Below are 18061 nucleotides of genomic sequence, written 5' to 3' on the forward strand. Positions count from 1 at the left end.
TTGGAGACACGCCTTTGCTAAGATGCAAGGTAGCCGTGGGGTCTCCATGTCCGTGTTGGCCGCAGGGAAGGAGTGTGAGGGGCCAGAGCTTGTCACCCCCACGTGGCGTCACAGTGGCATCTGGCACGAGGACTGGGACACAGCAGCTGCCCTGTCACCTCCCATCGGGGCTGCGGGGTCCTTGGGACGGATGACCTTTGTCATCTCTGTGTTGTAAGGACCCAATAAGTTTCTGGAGCAGAGTTGGTCTTGGGATAAAATTGAGTAAACCGATTGAATCTGATTGTCTTTTTATCTTGATTACTAAGTTTATATTACTAACATTTATTTTACAAATATCTCCAAGTTTATTTGCATAATTCTGTTTACATTTTAGAAAACCACATCTTTGTTGTTCCCTTTATTGCCCTCCCGTAATCTGGAGCGTGCATTAGTGAAATTCAGGTCTACTGTTTTCTAATTTCAAATAACACACATGAGGCTGTATTTCGCAGTGTTGATTGGCCGGAATTCATAATGATTGGGAGTCCTTTGCACATCTGGGAACCGCTGCCACACAGAGTCCCACGGCCAGTGCTCTGGGCCCGTGGGGAGGAAAGCCACGGGTGTCGCGGGCGGAGAGTGAAGGTGCGCTGCCCGGCGTCCCGCAGGCTGCGGATAGCAGGAGGGCGGTGTCTGCTCTCTGAGATTTCTCTGTCCCAGTTAAGATTCCAAAACACAGCTTTGCCGCTCTCGAGGCTCAGCCTTGGTGCCCTGCTCAGTGACAAGGGACGAGGGGGGAACATGCGTGGAGAGCAGGCCTGGGGGACAGACCTCCCCGTCGTCACGCATGTGGGAAAGAAAAGCAAGCTCAGAACGTGGGAGTGAACGCATGTTGGGGTGAGCCCTGGGGCTGTGCCCGGCCTCTCAGTCCTGTGTTGGGGTGACCCCTGGGCGTGTGCCCAGCATCTCAGTCCAGTGATCCTGTCCCGCCTTTGAGCACAGGTGGGCAGGGCCATGTCATCTGGCTTGTTCTCAGGGAGGTGCTCGTGGGAGGGAGGGGTCCGGCTGGCTGCGCACTCACAACAGGGTCAGGAGTTGTGGGATGCAGGGTCTCCACAGCGTCTCAGTCGTAACGTCCAGTGACCAATAAATAAACCACCAAGTGCAGGAAATGGGAAAAATGAGTCACGCTCGGAAGCAGACAGCCGACAGAGCCAGCGTAGAGGCCGGGAGTTCTGGCGTCTGAGGCCGGGAGGAGACAGATGCCTCCTGTCAGGAGCGCGTCTGGCCCTCCTCCGCCTTTCTGTTCTACCCAGGCCCCCCGTGGGGTTTGCGCCGCCCTCAGTGGCGGGGGTGGAGCTTCTTTGCCTGGTCTCCGATTCACATGCCAAGCTGTCCTGGAAACACCCTCGCGGACACACACAGAAACAGTCTGGGCATCGCTTAGCTCAGTCAAACTAACCACCGCGGCAGCTTTTACAAACTCGGTCAAGGACTCGGAGGAAAGTATGTGACTCGTGAACGCACAGCTGGGAGCCTGGGCAGAGAGAGACTGTTCAGATGGGTCAGGTGGAAATTCTAGAACCGAAAAGCAGAATTTCCGAAATGAGCAGTCTCGGAGTAGCGCGATGAAAGGTTGCAGACAGCAGAGGAAAGAGGCATTGAGCTTGAAGACAGTCCGCGGAGGCTGCGCACCGGAGAGGGAGGGGGTTGGGGAACGGGAGCCTCGTGTGTGGGGCGCATCTGGCAGGTCTAGCAGGTGCGGTTTGGATCCCAGAAGAGTCGGGGAGTGAGGAAGGCAGCAAAAGCGTTGGGGAAACCCTGCACCTCCTAAATCCCAAACCTCTGTGATAATACCACAGCACTTTGCTGAGAGTCGTTAAAGAAGACTTAAATACCTGGAAGTGTAGACTGTGTTTAGGGATTGGAAGATGATATGAAGATGTCAGTTCTCCCCAAATTAAACTGTGGATTCCAGCAGTTTCTGATCCCGGCAGACTTTTTTTTTTTTTTTTTTTTTTTAAAGAAACTGACAAGATGATTCTAAAGTTTGTATGGAAATGCAAAAGATCTCAGAGTAGCCAAAAGTCTTGTCAAAGAACGAAGTCGGAGGATTTGTGCTATCTGATTGCAAGACTTTCTGTAAAACTAGTGAAGACACAAGGGTGTCGGCACAAGGGGGGACGGCTGGTCGGCAACTAGAATGATGGTTCCACGGCAGAGGCACACTGTGGGCAGGTTAGATTCCATGGAATTAAAAATGAGACCTATCAAGGAACCATTAAGAAAACAAGTTGCGGAGCTAGAGACGGGGGCCGAAATCATAGAACACATCTAACTGGTATCCAGATGATGTAAGAGCTCCTGGAATTCAAGAGGACAAAAGACAACGCGTTTTTAGAAATGGCCAAAAGTCTTGAGCAATGAGTACGTGGAAGACTCCTCGGTGGCATTAGTCACGGGGGAAGTGCGGGGTGAGACCACGGTGCTGTCTCGCTGCACCCCACTCAGTGTCTGAGACCGCAGAGACGGCGGACGAGGAGCAGGTGTGACTTGCGCAGGCTGCCAGGACGGGGGTGCTCTGCCGCTTCGGGGTCACATTTGGCGGTTGCTCGGGAAGTTGAACATATGCCTCCCCTCTGACCCAGCAACTCCCGTCCTGGTGGAATCTCATTCCCGAAAGAAATGAAAGCATATGTTCCCCGGCACACACCAGACTCGCGTGCTCAGGGGCAGCTTTTATTCACAAGAACCCGGACTTGGAAGCAGCCCAGACGTCCGTCAGACGGCAGAGCGGATGACAAATTGTCGCTGTGCCGTGGATCAGCACTCAGCAGGAAGCGCGGCGACCGGGTGTTGTGGCGGGAAAGGAGCCAGACACAAAGGCAGGTTCAGGCGCGGCAGTCGACGCTCCACGCAGGCCGGGCTCATCTCTGGTGCAGAGCGGCCGGGTGGTGACTGCGGAAGGCGGGGGACTTTTGGGAGAGATGAGGCGAGATTGTCTCCAGTGTGGCGTAGGGGTGTGATCTACACGAGTGTGTCCATTTGTCCAAACCTTACGGCTAGGGTGCATTTTGGTTGTTGTCAACCTCAGCAGAGCCGTGGTGGAGACCCCGCACGCGGCCTGTCTCCTGTTGACGCCCAGCAGGTGGTCTGTACATGCAGGGCTGCACCTGGACCCGCAGAGTCACTTCTGACTTATGCACGAGGCCCGGGAAGACAGTGGGGAAGGGCCTGTGCCCCCCCGCCCCCCAGCACCCCATCTAGGTCCACACAGCTTCTAAGCCTCCTTCAAGCCTCGTCTGTCTGGGAAGCCTCTGACACTCGGGCCGTCACTGCCCTCCCCTCCTAACACCGCCGTGCTCCTTTGCGCTCCTGGTGGGGCTGGAGCCTCCCCCGAGACCGACGGATCCATCCTGTCTCCCCCATCCGCCCAGGCCTGCCTGCAGAGCGGCGCCCGCCGTGAGCTCACAGCAGGTGAACACGCGACCAGGCACAGGCGGGAGGCTCCGAGCGAGGCGGCGTCCCTGTCGGCTCCCCGCCGTGCGGCGACGAGCCTGGGTGTGCGTGGCCATCTCAGGCACCAGCTGTGGGTGATGTGTGGCGGGGGCCGCACAGAGGTCTTTGTGAAAGGATTCCGAATGGGGTTGGGGGGACGGTCCGGGACCCAGGGTGTCCCCATGCATGGCTGTCTGCCATCCCACGCTGGGTGACCTCGGGGCCCCTTTCCTGGCTCAACTTGCAGCCATTTTTATCCATTTCATTGGCTCTTGAGATATTTAACAGCCAACTCCCCACCCCCACCCCACTTCCGTACACCGGCCGTCTGTCTCCGTACACTTTTCGAAGCCACCGCCTGTCACCAGGGCATGGAGGCCTCACCTGCCTCTGAGTTGTCTGGCTCAGCAGCCCGGAAGCTCCGGTCTCGCCTCGGTTCTGTGGTGTCAGAATTCCCGACAGGCTTCGCCGCCAGCCTCGCTCTGCCACGCGGCAGGCGTCTGGGGGGGGGGGGGCTGCGCCTGCTGAAAAGAGCCCCCGCAGTTGCTCGCCTAGAACCTGCGAACTTCGGGCAGAGCGGGCGGGGGGGGGGGGGGGCGGGGGGTGCAGTTTCCTTGAGCCCAGCATGGGGGGAGGCTCAGGGTCCTGCATATGCGAGGGCTTTGCGGAGACCCCTCTGGCTGCGTGCGCGTCCTTGAACACAAACACGCCCCATCCCCCCAGCCTGAGCAAGTGAGGGGGATGGTGGAAAGCGGGTGCCGGTCTCACCCTGCCCTGGCCTCCCTCCCGCCGTGCCCCTGGACGCTGGGGGTGGGTGGGGGGCTCCACAGCCTTTCCGTGCCTTTTGGGAGTGGGCTTTCCCAGGCCCCGCCTTGAGCTCAGGCTGTGAGGTGCGTCCCCGCACAGAGCTGAGGGCACACAGGGCCGGCCTCCGGGCACGGCCTCCCTGGACGTGCCCCACGGCAGAGCCAAAGACCTTGGCCAGCCGGGGCCTGGGGTGCTCCTGCGCCTGAGCCCCCAGGCAGAGTGACCCCCCAAGCGGGGCTTGTGGGAGCGGGTGGGTGGGTGGATTGGCTCATTTGCCGACTCTGGAAACTGCCGAGCATCTGCCCGTGCCAGGGGTGGAGGTTCAGAAGGGATGAAGTTGATTTTGTCCAGGGGAGAATTGGGTCAGCAGCCACTTTCAGAACCACTGGAATCGCAGCTGAGGGACCCTCATGGGAGCGAGCTGGGAGGCCTGGAGCACAGATGAAGTGGGGTGTCCTGGGGGCCTCCTGGAGGAGGTGTCCCCTGAACTAAGTCCTGCAGGCAGAGGGCAGCTCGTTGGAGTAGAATCAAGCCACAGTCAGGAGCCATAACAAAGCTTTCTGCACGGCCGATTAGGCGGTGATTTGCTGGTGCTGGTTTGGGAAGGTCCGTCTCAAGCTCCGCGTCCCTCCCTGTGCGTCTGTGACCTTTGCACCTTGGCTGTGAGGCCTGGGAGACCCTGGGCTGGGCAGGAGCTGGGCGCTGCCGTAGACTTGCGGTGGGAAGATCTGGAGAAGGCAGGGGCCGCCCTGGGCGTCTGGCCTGTGTCCCGGTTTGACCCAAAGGCTGGAGACATCGGGGCTCTTTCATGGAGAGTCCTTCGAAAACCTGTCGTGTGGGCAGCCCGCAAAGCAAGACGACGTTCCCGACACTGGTTCAGACTCAGAACCCGCAAGCGGGCACCGTCCCCATTCTGTGGACTGAGGTGGGAGCAGGGGACCGCACCTAGACTGCGGCCGTCTGCATCCCTGGTGGGCTCGCCCTGTGCCCCCCTGCTGACCAGCCTCCTCCTGTGCAGCGAGCATGACCTGGGGGAGGACATCTATGACTGCGTCCCGTGCGAGGACGGAGGGGACGACATCTACGAGGACATCATCAAGGTGGAGGTGCAGCAGCCCATGGTAAGCGGTAAGCCCCCCGCCCCCCGCCGCTCACTTGCGGGGCACCTGCCTCGCTCAGCAGGACTGGGGGGCTGTCTGGAGGGCGGAGCATGCTGGGAGCGCCCCACTCCACCCCGTGGCGGTGTCTTGAGGTGCCCCAGGTGTGCTGCCGTGGGGCTCTTTGTCCTTCCTGCCCAGGAGGCCCTGGGGTGGTGACCCGAGCTGGGTGTGCCCCAGCACACGTCGTCTGGCCCTCTGCGGGGAGCCAGGGGCGGTGCTGGCGCAGTCAGCCGGCCGCGGGCCGTACGCTGCGGGGGTGTTTGTCCCCACGCAGGCGCTGGCCGTAACCTCACGCCAGTGTGTTGCCAGCAGCTGCTGTGCGGGGGGTGGGGTCTGGCATGCAGGGGTGGGGCAGTGGGGACCTAGGGGCAGGCCGTGGTGCCCTCGGACCCCCAGGCTCCCAAGCGGTGGGCAGGATGCCACTGGCCAACCGTGGGGCTTTCGATGCCCTTTGCCTTCCCTGGAGAAACGGAGAATCTTTCGAAAAGCAAAGCTCAGTGTTTCCTTCATGTGGGAATAACCAGCTGGGGGCGGGGGGAACAAAAAGCTGGGAAACACGTCCCCAGAGGACTTCCAGGAACCCCCTGCCCCCCACCGTGCCCTGCCTTGTCCACCGGTGCACGCGGGAAGTGACGAGGAGATGCGGCCAAGTTCCCACACTTGGCCCTGCTGCCAAGAACAAGTTTCCCACTTTGCCCTGAAGGGCCTGCTGGTGGCTTCCGTCCCCACCGTCCCCAGGGCCTTGCTCCGCAGAAGAGGGGCCCTTCGTGGGGAGTGGAGGGGCAGCTCTGCTCCCGAGCCTCCCGGAAAGTCTGGTAGTGGGGTAGGAAGACCGAGCCACGGCCCCCACTGCTGGAGGCCCCGTCACTCCCCAGCGCTGGCCCACTGTCCTGTGAAAGCCTAGTGAGCCTTCTGGGTTTGGCAGGGAGCTCTGAGCGGGGCCCTCACTTCCAAGTCCCTTGAAGGCTGGGGTCCTGGGGTGCACGTGAGCACCATGCCCGGGGGGCTGCTCAGAGGGTCCCCACCCCCAGGCCGAGCAGGCTTTCTCTGTGGAGACCCCTCTGTGCCAGCCAGAGACCACAGGGCAGGCAGTCCCGGAGCCTGCTGCTGTCCCTGGTTCTGAAGCCTGTGGGAGGGGACACGGGGCTGTTTGCAGAGCCTGCTGGAGGGGGAGCCACGCTCCCGTGTCCTGGGGATGGGCTGGCGTCCTGCCTGCCTCGCCCGGTGCAGCTTCCTAATGCCCAGTGCTGGTTCTAACGCCCAGCCCCAGTCCTAACGCCCAGTCCCGGTTCTAACGCCAAGTCCCAGTTCTAATGCCCACTCCCGGTCCTAACGTCCAGCCCCAGTCCTAACGTCCTGTCCTGGCCCTAAAGCCCAGTGTGGTGCTGGAGCTCTCAAGCTGTCCAGTCGATTGGGGGCTGGGGGACCCCTGCTTCCTGCCAGGGTCCTTTGAGATAAAACAGCTGGTTTTATCTCCTCCCCTGTCATATCTGGAACTACCTGAACAGTCTAAGTGGAAGGTCATGAGATGGTGACTTCCTCACAGACAGATAAAGCCAGAGGACAGCAGGTGCCACTTGCAGAGCCCAGACGTGGGGGAGGCGCTGTGGGTCCTGGTCCCCAAGCTGTCTCCTCTCCACCCAGCCCGGCCCGCAGAGAGGCTGCGACCTGACTTCTGGGCTGTTGGCTAACTGTGGGGTGGGCATCCTGGACGTCCCAGGCACGGCTGGGGAGGACGGAGTGGCCCCCGCTAACCAGCACTGTCTCTCGTTTATCTCCCATGCTCCCAGATTAGGTACATGCAGGTAAGTGGCCCGTAAGGGGTGGCTGGAGACGTTCTGCCAACACCACCTTCTCGACCCCTGGGGGAGGTCTCAGACCTCTTTGAGGAGACTCGGGACCCTGTCTCCAGGGAGACGCCATCAGGCCCGTGTGGTCTCGGGGGATTGTGCACCTCAACACCCCCTGTGAGGTCCCTTGCTGGGCAGGGCCTGGGCTTGGGAAGGAGCCTCAGGGGCTCCTGCTGGGCCTCATCTTGCACGTTGCCCTGGGAGCGGGGCCTGGCAGACTCCGAGGGGACCTTGGGCACTGCTTGGAGGACAGTGGTGGTCTCAGGGCCAACATAAGTGCAGTGGCAGGTCACAGCTGCCAGCACCGTTTCCCCAGAGCCTCCGGCAGAGAAGGCTCACTCAGCACAGAGGAGCCCAAGGGAAGTGTTGGGAAAACCCACCCTGCCCCACCCGCGGGCGCCCCTGCCCGGCGGCCAGGCAGGCTCTGGTCAGTCTGCCCAGCTGTGTCCTCCGGGGGCGGGGCAGGCCCTGCTCCAGAGGTGCCATCCTGGTGACCCTGTCACCTCAGGTGCCCTGGGTGGAGGCCAGTGGACAGGTGGTGGGGCAGCCTGGTCTGCGGGGTGATCGGCGCTGGGACGCCAGCACGGTGGTGGGCGTGGCCCGCCCACCCTGTAACCAGGACGTGGCTCACAGCAGGTGCTATGGGAGTCGCTCCCACACGCGCTGGAGGGGGCGGCTTCTGAGGCCCTCGACTCAGTGTGGTGAAGAATTGAGACTCAGATCAGAGGAACAGGAGCCTGGGGTTCTAGAAGCCTCCAGGCCTTCCTTGGCACTGTCCCCACGTCACGTCCCCGCCCTGTGCCTCAGTTTCCCCATCGGCAAGATGGATGGGGAGGCCCTGGACCGCCTGTGTCCCTTCTTGTCTCACCATTTTACCCCCCGAGATCTCACGGCCAAGCCCCACAGGCGTCCTCTTGTCACGTGGGGCAGGCGGCTGGGCCCTGCGGTGCGGGAGGCTGGAGGCTGGGCCCGCGGGTCCTGGCACGTGTCTCCTGTCCCTCCTCCAGAAGATGGGCATGACCGAGGACGACAAGAGGAGCTGCTGCTTGCTGGAGATTCAGGAGACCGAGGCCAAGTACTACCGGACGCTGGAGGACATCGAGAAGGTGAGTGTGGGCCACTGGATGGTGGCCGCGGCTGCCTGATGTCAGGTCTCCTGCGGTCGTGAGGCCGGGACTGGGGCAGCTGTGACCAGGGGGCCCAGTGGCCCTCTCAGCCCTGCCGTCAGGCACCTTCCGCACAGAGGAGGTGGCCGTCCCAGTGCCCGCAGCTCTGAGGCCATGGGTGCCACCGAGGGCCGTGCCTGACCTCTCTGCTCCGCTTCCCTCTGTGACGGGGGCCGAGCAGCCGCCCCGGGCAGCCGGGAGTGTCCTGCGTGGAATGCGGTCGGGCCGAGACCTGCGTGGCAGACTCGGAGCTCCGGGAACAGCCGTCCTGCCCTCAGCCTCCGAAGTCCTCTCTCCCTCTGCCTGCTGAGCTCCTGGGGACACAGGCAGCCTTCGCCTGCCCCACTCACTCCGGCCCCCGTCCATAGAGGCCTGGCTCTGGGGCTTTGCCCTGTCACTTGTGTGTCCTCAGTGCCAACTGCCCGTGCTTACTGGGGCGAGGAAGACAACATGGTTTTCAAGGTAGAATCTTACTGGCCGTGGAGTCCAGGGTGGCTGTGATGGGGACACCTGAGCGAGTCCCTCACTGTCTACGGCAGTGTGGTGCCTCCCACCAGGAACCCCGGGATGCCCCTTGGGCCAGGCCTGCCTTGCTCTGGCCGGGCCCTTCCTCCTGCCCCGCCCAGCGCTTGGTGCCTGTCCCCAGCACTTGATACCTGTCCCTAGCGCTTGGTGCCTGTCCCCAGCCCCTACCCTGTAGCCGGGAGACAAACCCCCGCTGCACAGCCTGGCCCAGGCCCTTCTGCCCCCTCGAAGCCCTGCCCGTCCTCCCTGGCAGAGGCTCTGAGATCGGCTCCTGCTGGGGGGCGCCGTGTCTGCCTCAGGTGGGACAGGGGGTGTGCTCAGGAAAGACCCCCGCGGACCACCCCCCGGCCATGCTCAGTAGGCAGCGCAGGCCCCCGTCACCAGCCAGGAAACAGGCCCAGAGAGGCCAGAGCCAGCCCCCGCTTGGCACGGGTGGAACCACTTGGCCACGTACAGCAGCCACCAGTGCCTGTAGCTCTGGACAGCACTCTCTGCCCCACGTGGTGGCCAAGGACACCAGCATCCACCTCAGGACTCTCATCATGGCCCAGGGTGTGGGGACGGTTGCCTAGGTGCCGTCCCACCCTCCCCCCAATAGGTCCCCCGTGGCACTTGTCACTGCAAGACCGAGCCAGGCAGGGCCTGGGGCTCCCCTATGCCTGGCTTGCTGAGCCACCCCAGGGACCCTGCTGCCGGTGGCTGCAGCCTTGACGAGGTGGGCAGCCCCTGGCCGAGGTCCAGCGGAGGCTTCTCTCTTCCAGAACTACATGAGCCCCCTGCGGCTGGTGCTGAGCCCGGCGGACATGGCGGCCGTCTTCATCAACCTGGAGGTGAGGATCTGGCCGGCTTGGGCGTGGCAGGCCCTGGGTCCTCCCCCATCACTGACCGCTCCTTGGACGTCAGGCCGGCTCAGGCGCTGCCGTCCCTGCTGGTTCCACGGTGGCTCATGGCCAGCAGGCGGAAGGAGAGCCCTGCCCCCTCTCCAGGGACCTCGGACTTGGGGGTGTCCAAGCAGGGCACGAGAGGTGCTCTCCTTGCCCACTGCGGTGAAGCACACGCCTACACAGCCCTGGGAGAGGCCTGGAGACCCCACAAGTGGGCTGTCGGGGAGAAATGTGCCCCCACCCCTGTGAGCAGCCTTCCTGCTCCTGGATGCTGAACACCAACGTGTGGCAGGCAGGTCCCCACGTGGAGACTCGCCTCGACCCGGTGGCAGAGCAGGCAGGTTGGCTCCAGGCTCTGGAGGCCACATAGGGTGGGCTTATCTGGGAGCACAGTGCTCCTGGCTCTTCCTGATGTGGGTGGCTCCATCCCGCCTCCCTCAGCCTCTGGCCTGCTTGACGGGTGGGCTCTGCTCACGCTGTCCTGGATGAAGCTGACCCAGACCCCAGAGCTTCCTGCTCTCTGTGCCCTGCCTGACCCGGGGTTCATCCTGCCCTGAGCCATGGCCAGGATAGTGACCACAGACAGGAAGGGTCTGGGGCGGGAAGGGGGCGCCCCAGGGTGCTGGCTGGGGGCCTGCCCTGGGCTGGTCATGGTGTGTCAGACGGGCTGATGCCGGCTGTGGGCGTCCCCTCCAGCCACACAGCGGGTGCCACTGTGCTGTAGAACCTTCTACTGGGTCACGCCCGCTCTTAGTGGGGATGTAGGTACAGCCCAGCCCCAGGCCTCTCCCGCAGACCCCCCTGATGGACACAGCAGAGCCGCCAGGGTGTGTCACGGTGGCGTGCCCCTGGCGCCTCGGTGGGCCTGGTGGTGCGCTGATGGCCCTTTCTGTCCCAGGACCTGATCAGGGTGCACCACAGCTTCCTGAGGGCCATCGGCGTGTCCGTGACGGCGGGGGGCGGCGCTCTGGCCAAGGTCTTCCTCGAGTTCAAGGAAAGGTGAGTGGCTGTGGCGTCCGTCCGTGGGAGAGCGTCTGGCTCCTCTCAAGACCTATCCTGGGGACGGGACAGCAGTGGGGGTTCCATGGGCGGGAGCCTCAGGCTCTGGGGCGTTCTGTGGCGCTGGCCACCCCCCTCCGGACCCCTCCTCACTTGCAAACTGCCCTCCCCACCCGTGCCAGCCTGGGGGGCCTCCCGGGGGCTCCTGCAGCACCCCCGTGTCTCTCGCTCGTGTGGGGCCTGGGTGGCAGGCTGATGGTGGTGGCATCACGGTGCCCCTCCTCGAGGGTCCTGGGGCCGTCGGGCACCCCAAGGGCTCTCCCCCGGGGCGGGGAGATGAGTGTGTCCCATCCGCTTTCGGTGTCACAGAGACCTGCCTGCTCTGTGCGGGCCTGAGTGAGGGGTCTGGGGACACAGGGACAGAGCAGTGACTCAGCGGGCAGTGAACTGTGCTGTGGCTGAGGCCTCAGTTCTGGGGTTCCCGGGCTGGGCCCCTTCTCCACTCTGCTGACGACATGTGACACCAAACTTCAACTTTCTTCACCGTCAGTCAGGGACAGAGTGGCATCTGTGTCTGGGTTCCCAAGGGAGAATCGGAGCTGAGCCGTGCTGCCCACGTGGCTGCCCACGCCCAGCAAAAGACTCCCGTCGCGGGTCCGTAACCTCGGGGACCCACCGGTGGCCCCCAGTCCTCCGTGGAGCTGCAGCAGGCACTCGGCCTGTGTCCAGCCGCAGAGGTGGGGCTGGCCCAACACTGCCAGAGCCCACCGCGTTAATCGTGCCCCTCGGTGGCCCCTCTGAAGCCCTGGGCCCTCGTCATGGGGAGGTCACAACTCGCCTGGATAGAAAACGTCGCCGTATGGGGCCTCCATGTGTTTATCTGGGTCTGGTTTTAAGCCCTTGGGTGTGCCGTGCGTTGATGCCGGGGGTGTGCGACCAGACTGTTCCGCTGGAGCTCTGCGGGGAAGGAGTGGGATTCTGGAAGCTTCTGACCAGCTGTGAGGGGCGGCGGTCAGGGTGGCTCTGCCTCCCCACTGGAGGTCTCGGGCTGCTGCTTCTCTCTCTCGAGCCTCGGCGGCCGTTTCTTTAGAGCGCGGATGCCGACGAGGGTGAGGGGGCGACGGAGGGGCTTGGAGATGGGTTCTCAGCCGAGGGGATCCTGAGAGACCCCTCGGGAGGCGGTGCCCTGTGCTCTGTCCCTCAGAGTCTCTGGAGAAGGAGCCGCAGTGATCTGTGTTCCCGATCCCGGCTGCTCACGGAGCCGCCTGGGGGCTTCCTGGGTCCCCTGCGTGAAGGGTCTGATGGCAGTCCTGGGCCCACATGTGGGGACCCCGGGTCCATCCGTCCCTCACCTGCAGGAGGGGCCCCTGCACTGTCCGCCGGGGACCTCAGCTCAGCTCACTGTCACTGCGGAGGCAGCGGGGACAGTCCCAGGCCTGGACTCTCAGCACCTTCCCCAGGGAACCCAGAGGTGCTTCTGTGGCCCCAGGCGAGGAGCCATCTCCCCTCCTCAGGGGACAGTCCCAGAGCCCACTGTCCAGGGGCCCTGGGCTGGGGGTTTCTGGCGGGAGCAGGCAGTGACCGAGGACAGAGAGCAAGGTGAGCAGGTGACCTGGAGAGGCACCTGCAGGCGCACAGGGGCCAGCCCTGGGGACACAGGCAGGGCGGCTGCCCCAGGGCCTGTGAAGCCGGGAGGCCTTTAGCTCTGGCTCTGTCTAGTCCCATGTCCCACGTGGTCCCGGCTCGTCCCTGCACCTGCGCAGAACCCTGCCGTAGGCTGTCCCTGCAGCGGGGAGGCTGGGCCTGCGCGGGGAGAGGAAACGGCTGCCGCAGGCGTTCCCAGGAGATGCCTTCCCGCTGCCTCCGTGAGGTCAGAGCTCAGCGGTCACGTTGAGACAACACGACCCTGGTCCAGACAGACTGAGCTTGCGTCAAACATTAACTCGTGGACGCGGGAACCGGGCAGAGCGCTGGACGCGGATGGCTCGCGCCTCACGAGGTGACGGCCCTTGGGTCTTTGGGGTGATTTCTGTCTTCTCTGTCATGGCAGGCATCACTTGCACCTGAACGGTGTGCATGGCGCAGCCAGCCAGCGCCAGAGGGGCTGCCGTCCTAGCCCGGCGCCCTGGCAGGCCGGAGCTCCCAGGTGCGGCCTCATGTCCAAGTAGGGTCACTTTTCTCAACAGAAGCGGATGTTCAGGGTTGAAACGGGGCCTACAGGCTTCTGCTTCCTTAATGGTCTCCTCCAGAGGCTCAGACTCACTCGGGATTTTCAAAGAAAAGCCCCCGTGGGACCCTGGGGCCCCCACTGTGTGGCGTGGGGCAGGTGCTCGGGACAGCTGTGCCCTGGGTGGGGATGCAGGCATCCGTGTGCATGTCCTGGGGTGACTGTGACAGTGACCACAACTATAGTGGCTTCACACAGTGGGGCTGCTTTGCTGGAGGCGGAGTCTAACATTGGTTTCACTGTGTCCACCAGGCACAAGGCAGGTGTCACGGGGCCGGCCAGCTGGTCCTGGTCTGGTTCCTTCTCTGCCTCAGGTGCCCACGGGGCCGCCAGGGGAGGGAGGGCAGCCGCTGCCGTCGGCGCTGCAGCTGGGCTGGGGGACCAGGGCTCAGGCCCCGAGGCTGAGAGTGTCCCTGCAGGGGCCTCACCGTGGGGCGGGGGCACCGGGCCTGGGAGCCACGTGGGTTCGCTTTGGAATCTGGTCCTGCCAGCTGGTTGCTGGGCGACCTCAGAATGCAGTCACCTCTGGGCCGTAGCACCTGTCCTGAAGGTGGCGCTCCTGAGGGTGCAGCAAGGCCGCGTGTGCGGTGCGCCCGGCCTTTCAGCTTCCTAGCGGAGGCCGGCCCTTCCCCAGCGGAGGCCGGCCCTTCCCCAGCGGAGGCTGCCCTTCCCCAGCGGAGGCTGCCCTTCCCCAGCGGAGGCCCGCCCTTCCCCAGCGGAGGCCCGCCCTTCCCCAGCGGAGGCCCGCCCTTCCCCAGCAGCGTCTGCCCCGCTCCCTGCGCAGGCCGCGGTGTCCTCTCCCCGTCCATTTACCCGGCGGGGGGAGGACCTGTGTGCAGGCCTGTGGCCATGGCCACACAGCGCTGGGTGGGGGCCTGGTGCTGGCCCGGGCTCCAAGCGGGATGTGGGGTAAGGGGAGGAGTGAGGCGTCCCAGGAGCGCAAAGCTGCTGGGCAGGGGTGGGGGTGACCCGGCGTGGGCTCCTCCACGGGCTCCCGCCCAGATGGATAGGCCTCTGCCCTGCTGCCCCAGACCCGTGTCCTTGCTTCTGCATCTGGCCCTGCTGGGCCTAGGGGTGGGGAGGAGGTGACATGGAGAAGGCAGTGAGACAAAAAGGTGCTGAGGGATGTATAGAAGTTTGCCAGGTGGAGAAGGCTGCCAACGCAGCTGTGCTGTGGCTGGTGTGGGGGCCCTGGTGGGTGTGGTGTGAGGAAAGCCCCTTCCAGCTCCTTCTCTGCCCAACCTGGGCCCCGGCTACCCAGGCAGAGCGCAGCGTCTAAGGGGCTCAGGCTGGCTCAGCCAGTCCGGAGCTGCTGTCACGGGGCCTGCGTCCACTGGGATTCAGCACCAGCCCACCCCGGAGAGGGAGGGCCAGGCTGTCACTGGGGCCAGCTTAGCCGCACCTGTGGACGAGTGCCTGAGTGTACAGTGGCCATGGGGCGTGTGGGAACATCAGCAGGCGGTGGGGTGTCCACGTGACCCCGTGGGCCTTGCCCATGTCCCCAGCACCCGCAAATAACACTGTGTGGGGGGGACGCTGCATGAGGGGGCTTATTTCTCAGCCTTCAGCCTCCTCCTCCCCCAACCCACCCTCCCGCCTCCAGGCTGCCTCGGGGGGTCTGAATGGGGCGAAGGTCGCTCCCCCCACCGGCCTCTACACCTTGGTCCCCAGGCCAGGCTGGGAGGCTCTTTCCCAAGGGGCCATGGGATGGGCTGGGGGCCTGAGGGTGGCAGGGTCCCCGTGGTTCCCTGTGGTGGTTCTGGGCCGTCCTCCGTGGGCAGCAGAGCTCAGGAGGCGGCGCGGGGCGGCCCAGGGACCTGGGTTTTGGGGTCAGTTACAGCTCGTCTGAGTCCGTTCTCGGCTGATGAGAGCCTTGGGGCCTTGGGCAAGTCTCCAGTCCTGTCTGAGCCTCCACGTCCCCATTGGTGGCCCGGTGACAGCTGCAGCCCTGGGGTGTCCAGCCCAGGTGCTGAGTGACGCACGGGGTGCGGCGTGTGTTCCGGGCACCACGACTGCTCTCGCCGGCTGGAGGAGCCACGCCGAGCCGAGGGGACGCCGGAGCCCGCCGGCCGTCCCAGTGTCCTGTCTGGTTCATCCTCCAGACCGGCCGGTGGCCTCGCAGACGTCCCTCTGTGCCCCTCCCCTCCTGCTGTGGCCGGGGCTCCTGAGGCTTTTATTCAGTTTTTGAAAGGGGAAGAAACCTTTACCCTAATTGCTTCCAGAGATGGTGGGTTTTAATCAACTTTCATATTAAAATTCTCGATTTAATAACAAGACTCAGGGCTGGGGTCCTGGTCAGCACACGCCGTGGTGCCGGACAGGGAGGTGGGCGCTGCGCAGCGTGGAGACACGTCCACATGGTGCCACACCCAGGACCCTGCCCCTGCCTGTGGACACAGGACCCAGCCGTGGTGCGTGTGGCTGTGGGGACACGTCCACACAGGTGCCACACCCAGGGCCCACGTCCCCCTCTGCCCACGCGGAGCCTGGCCATGTGCTCTACTTCGCAGTGGCGGGAAGGGGGAGCACCTGTGCTGCTCCAGGACCAGAGTCACGTTTTTCTTGGAGTCGGAGTCTCGGCCTCGCGGTGCTGGAGGCTTCCCCACAGGCCTGTGCAGGGGAGAATCTCAGGGTGGCCTGAGAACGTGCCCACAGCGGGGCCCCACGTGCAGGCCCTGACGGGTCTTGGGACCTCAGGATCCCCTGACCATGTGTGTGAGGACAGTGACGTCTGTCCTGTGCCTGAGCCAGCTCTGAAGTGACGTGTTCCTGGGGCACAGCGTCACCCAGCCACCGCTTTGTTCTGACGAGCTCAGAGCTCCAAAGTTGGGACGACATTTGCGGACACAGCACTCCCAGAGAGTGGGTCCCACTGGAACGCTGTGGACAGGCCCAGCCTTGGAGGCCAGACTGTCACCCATTAACTGGTGACCCTTAGCAAGTTCACTGAGGCCTCGGTTTCCCTGCCTAAAGACTGGGGCTGATCGCTCCCACCTTGGCGAGTGGTTCAGGGGGTCATAACACCGTCAGTGAAGCACCCGGCAGCGGTAGCCCTGGAGAGTGGCGGCTCTCTCATCCTGTGGCCGTGACATCATCTTCTGGCTCGAGGAAGCCTGTGGGCTTCCCTGTCATGGGGTGACAGGGACAGGGTTCTCAAGGTGAAGTTTCCTGTAACTGAAATCCTGGGGTTCCAGAGGCCAGGAACCCGGGGTTCCGGATAATAGAGATGTCAGCCCTGGGGGACAGCTCGTGGGCCCAGTTGGGGACTAAAGAGGTGTTGTGACCAAAGACAGCGTGCAAGGCACCGAGGTGAGAGTCAGTGACAGGAGAGACGGTGATGGCTGCGGGAGGGACGGTGCCTGAGGGCTCCTCCTCCTGGACCTGCTGTTCCCCTCAGACCCTGGGGGCCACACAGCCACGCCCCTCCCCTGGACGAGGAGTGGGGTGCTCAGTGCTGACGTCACCTGCTCGTGGAATCCCCATGCCATGTGGAAGCAATGGGGTAACACAGCCCCCGACCTGGCACAGCGCCAGGGAGCCACGGCCAGGCCAGGCTCCGTGCTCAGGGCCTGGGGCATGAGTCCGAGGCTTCCTGGGGTCCGTCAGCCCTGGGGAGTCCAGGGGTGGCATGGGGGCTCAAGAACTCCCCCCGAGCCCAGCCATGACCTGAGATAGAACCACAGAAGGGTCCTCCCGGGCTCGGGGAGAGCAGAGCCCCCTTTCCCAGCCTCTGGCAGCCCCCTTGGCCTGGCGGCACTTCAGGAAGGGCGGGGGAAGGAGCCACAGGCAGCCACGTGGGAAGAACAAAACCGTGAGACATGTTAACGGGCGAGGAGCTGTCAGGGGAGAGACCCGTCGGCCGTGACAGACACACACGGGCTCCCTGCCGCCGTGAGGGCCTTACTAACCGCGTGTGCGTGTACACCCTGCAGGCTCCTGATCTACGGGGAGTACTGCAGCCACATGGAGCACGCCCAGAACACGCTGAACCAGCTGCTGGCCAGCCGGGAGGACTTCAGGCAGAAGGTCGAGGTGAGGGGGTCCCCGGCACCGAGGGCGCAGCTCGCTGGCCGGAGCGCGTAGCACCAGCCTCTCTCCTGCCCACTCTCTGGGGAGGTGGGGCTGGGGGTGGTGACGTAATCGCTTTTTGCAGACTATTTTTCTTTGTATTCTGTTTGAGGGGGAGTGGGCTGGGCTGAGGTCACTGTCTTGGGTGGGAACACAGCCTGAGTCCCCAGGGTGCCACGGAGGAACGGCATTGGGACCAAATCCAACCCAGCAAGGTGCTGTGACCCACCCCTGACCTTGGCCTCTGCTGACCCAGGGGACCCCGGTGACATGTGCTGGGAGCTGCGGGCCACCCCCCACATCCTCAGCCCAGGCCGGTCTGTGGTTCTCACAGGAGCCCCTCCCCAGGCGCCCTGTGCCCAGCCGCGGTTTCTGTGCTTCGCCTGGTCAGTGAGACCTGTCCCCACAGAGGAGCCTGGTGCTCAGGCAGTGGCGGGCAGGATGTTCCCCAGGACATGCTCCATGCCCCCGAGTCCAGGCCACCCCTGGGGTTCCTGGTGACCCCACAGCTCTGCCCAAGATCCCCGCCTGGTTCTCCCGGAGACCAGGCGGGAGATGGGGATGGCTGGGGGAGGCCACTGCCCTTCTCCGAAGGACCTGGCCCAGAGGAGGACACAGCCACGTCCAGGCAGTCCCGGTGGGCACCAGGCCAGGGGGTCCTTTAGAATCCCTGTGTCTGGCTGCGTCTGGCCGGCCCAGTGCAGACGCCTCAGGGTGGGAAGGATGGCCTGTCCCCGCCCCCTGCTGTCACCACCCCCACCCCCTGCCCCCGCACACACGCGGTTCGTGGACTAGTGTTGGGAGCCCGGCCAGAGAAGGACTAGACACCTGGGCCAGGCCCGGGGGCCGGCGTGTGGGCAGGCGCTCCTGGGGGAGGGTGCCCCTCACCGCCTGG

At 64.0% G+C, this 18061-nt stretch overlaps 1 protein-coding gene across 3 annotated transcripts in view; it reads left to right on the forward strand.

The window, feature by feature from the left end:
* The window catches only part of VAV2 (vav guanine nucleotide exchange factor 2), a 150471-nt gene that overhangs the window by 105649 nt on the left and 26761 nt on the right, over window positions 1–18061 (forward strand). For 2 of the 3 annotated variants that reach the window (XM_069477063.1, XM_069477065.1), the window contains exons 5-9: window positions 5306–5408; window positions 8305–8403; window positions 9750–9818; window positions 10771–10871; window positions 17031–17130. In XM_069477063.1, the coding sequence (XP_069333164.1) occupies window positions 5306–5408; window positions 8305–8403; window positions 9750–9818; window positions 10771–10871; window positions 17031–17130 (472 nt within the window). Of the gene's footprint in view, window positions 1–5305; window positions 5409–7237; window positions 7253–8304; window positions 8404–9749; window positions 9819–10770; window positions 10872–17030; window positions 17131–18061 lie in introns of all 3 variants that reach the window. The other variant, XM_069477064.1, reaches the window with a different exon arrangement.

The sequence above is a fragment of the Eulemur rufifrons genome, chromosome 7 (genome assembly GCF_041146395.1).
Source record: "Eulemur rufifrons isolate Redbay chromosome 7, OSU_ERuf_1, whole genome shotgun sequence".
In the NCBI taxonomy this organism is placed as follows: domain Eukaryota; kingdom Metazoa; phylum Chordata; class Mammalia; order Primates; family Lemuridae; genus Eulemur; species Eulemur rufifrons.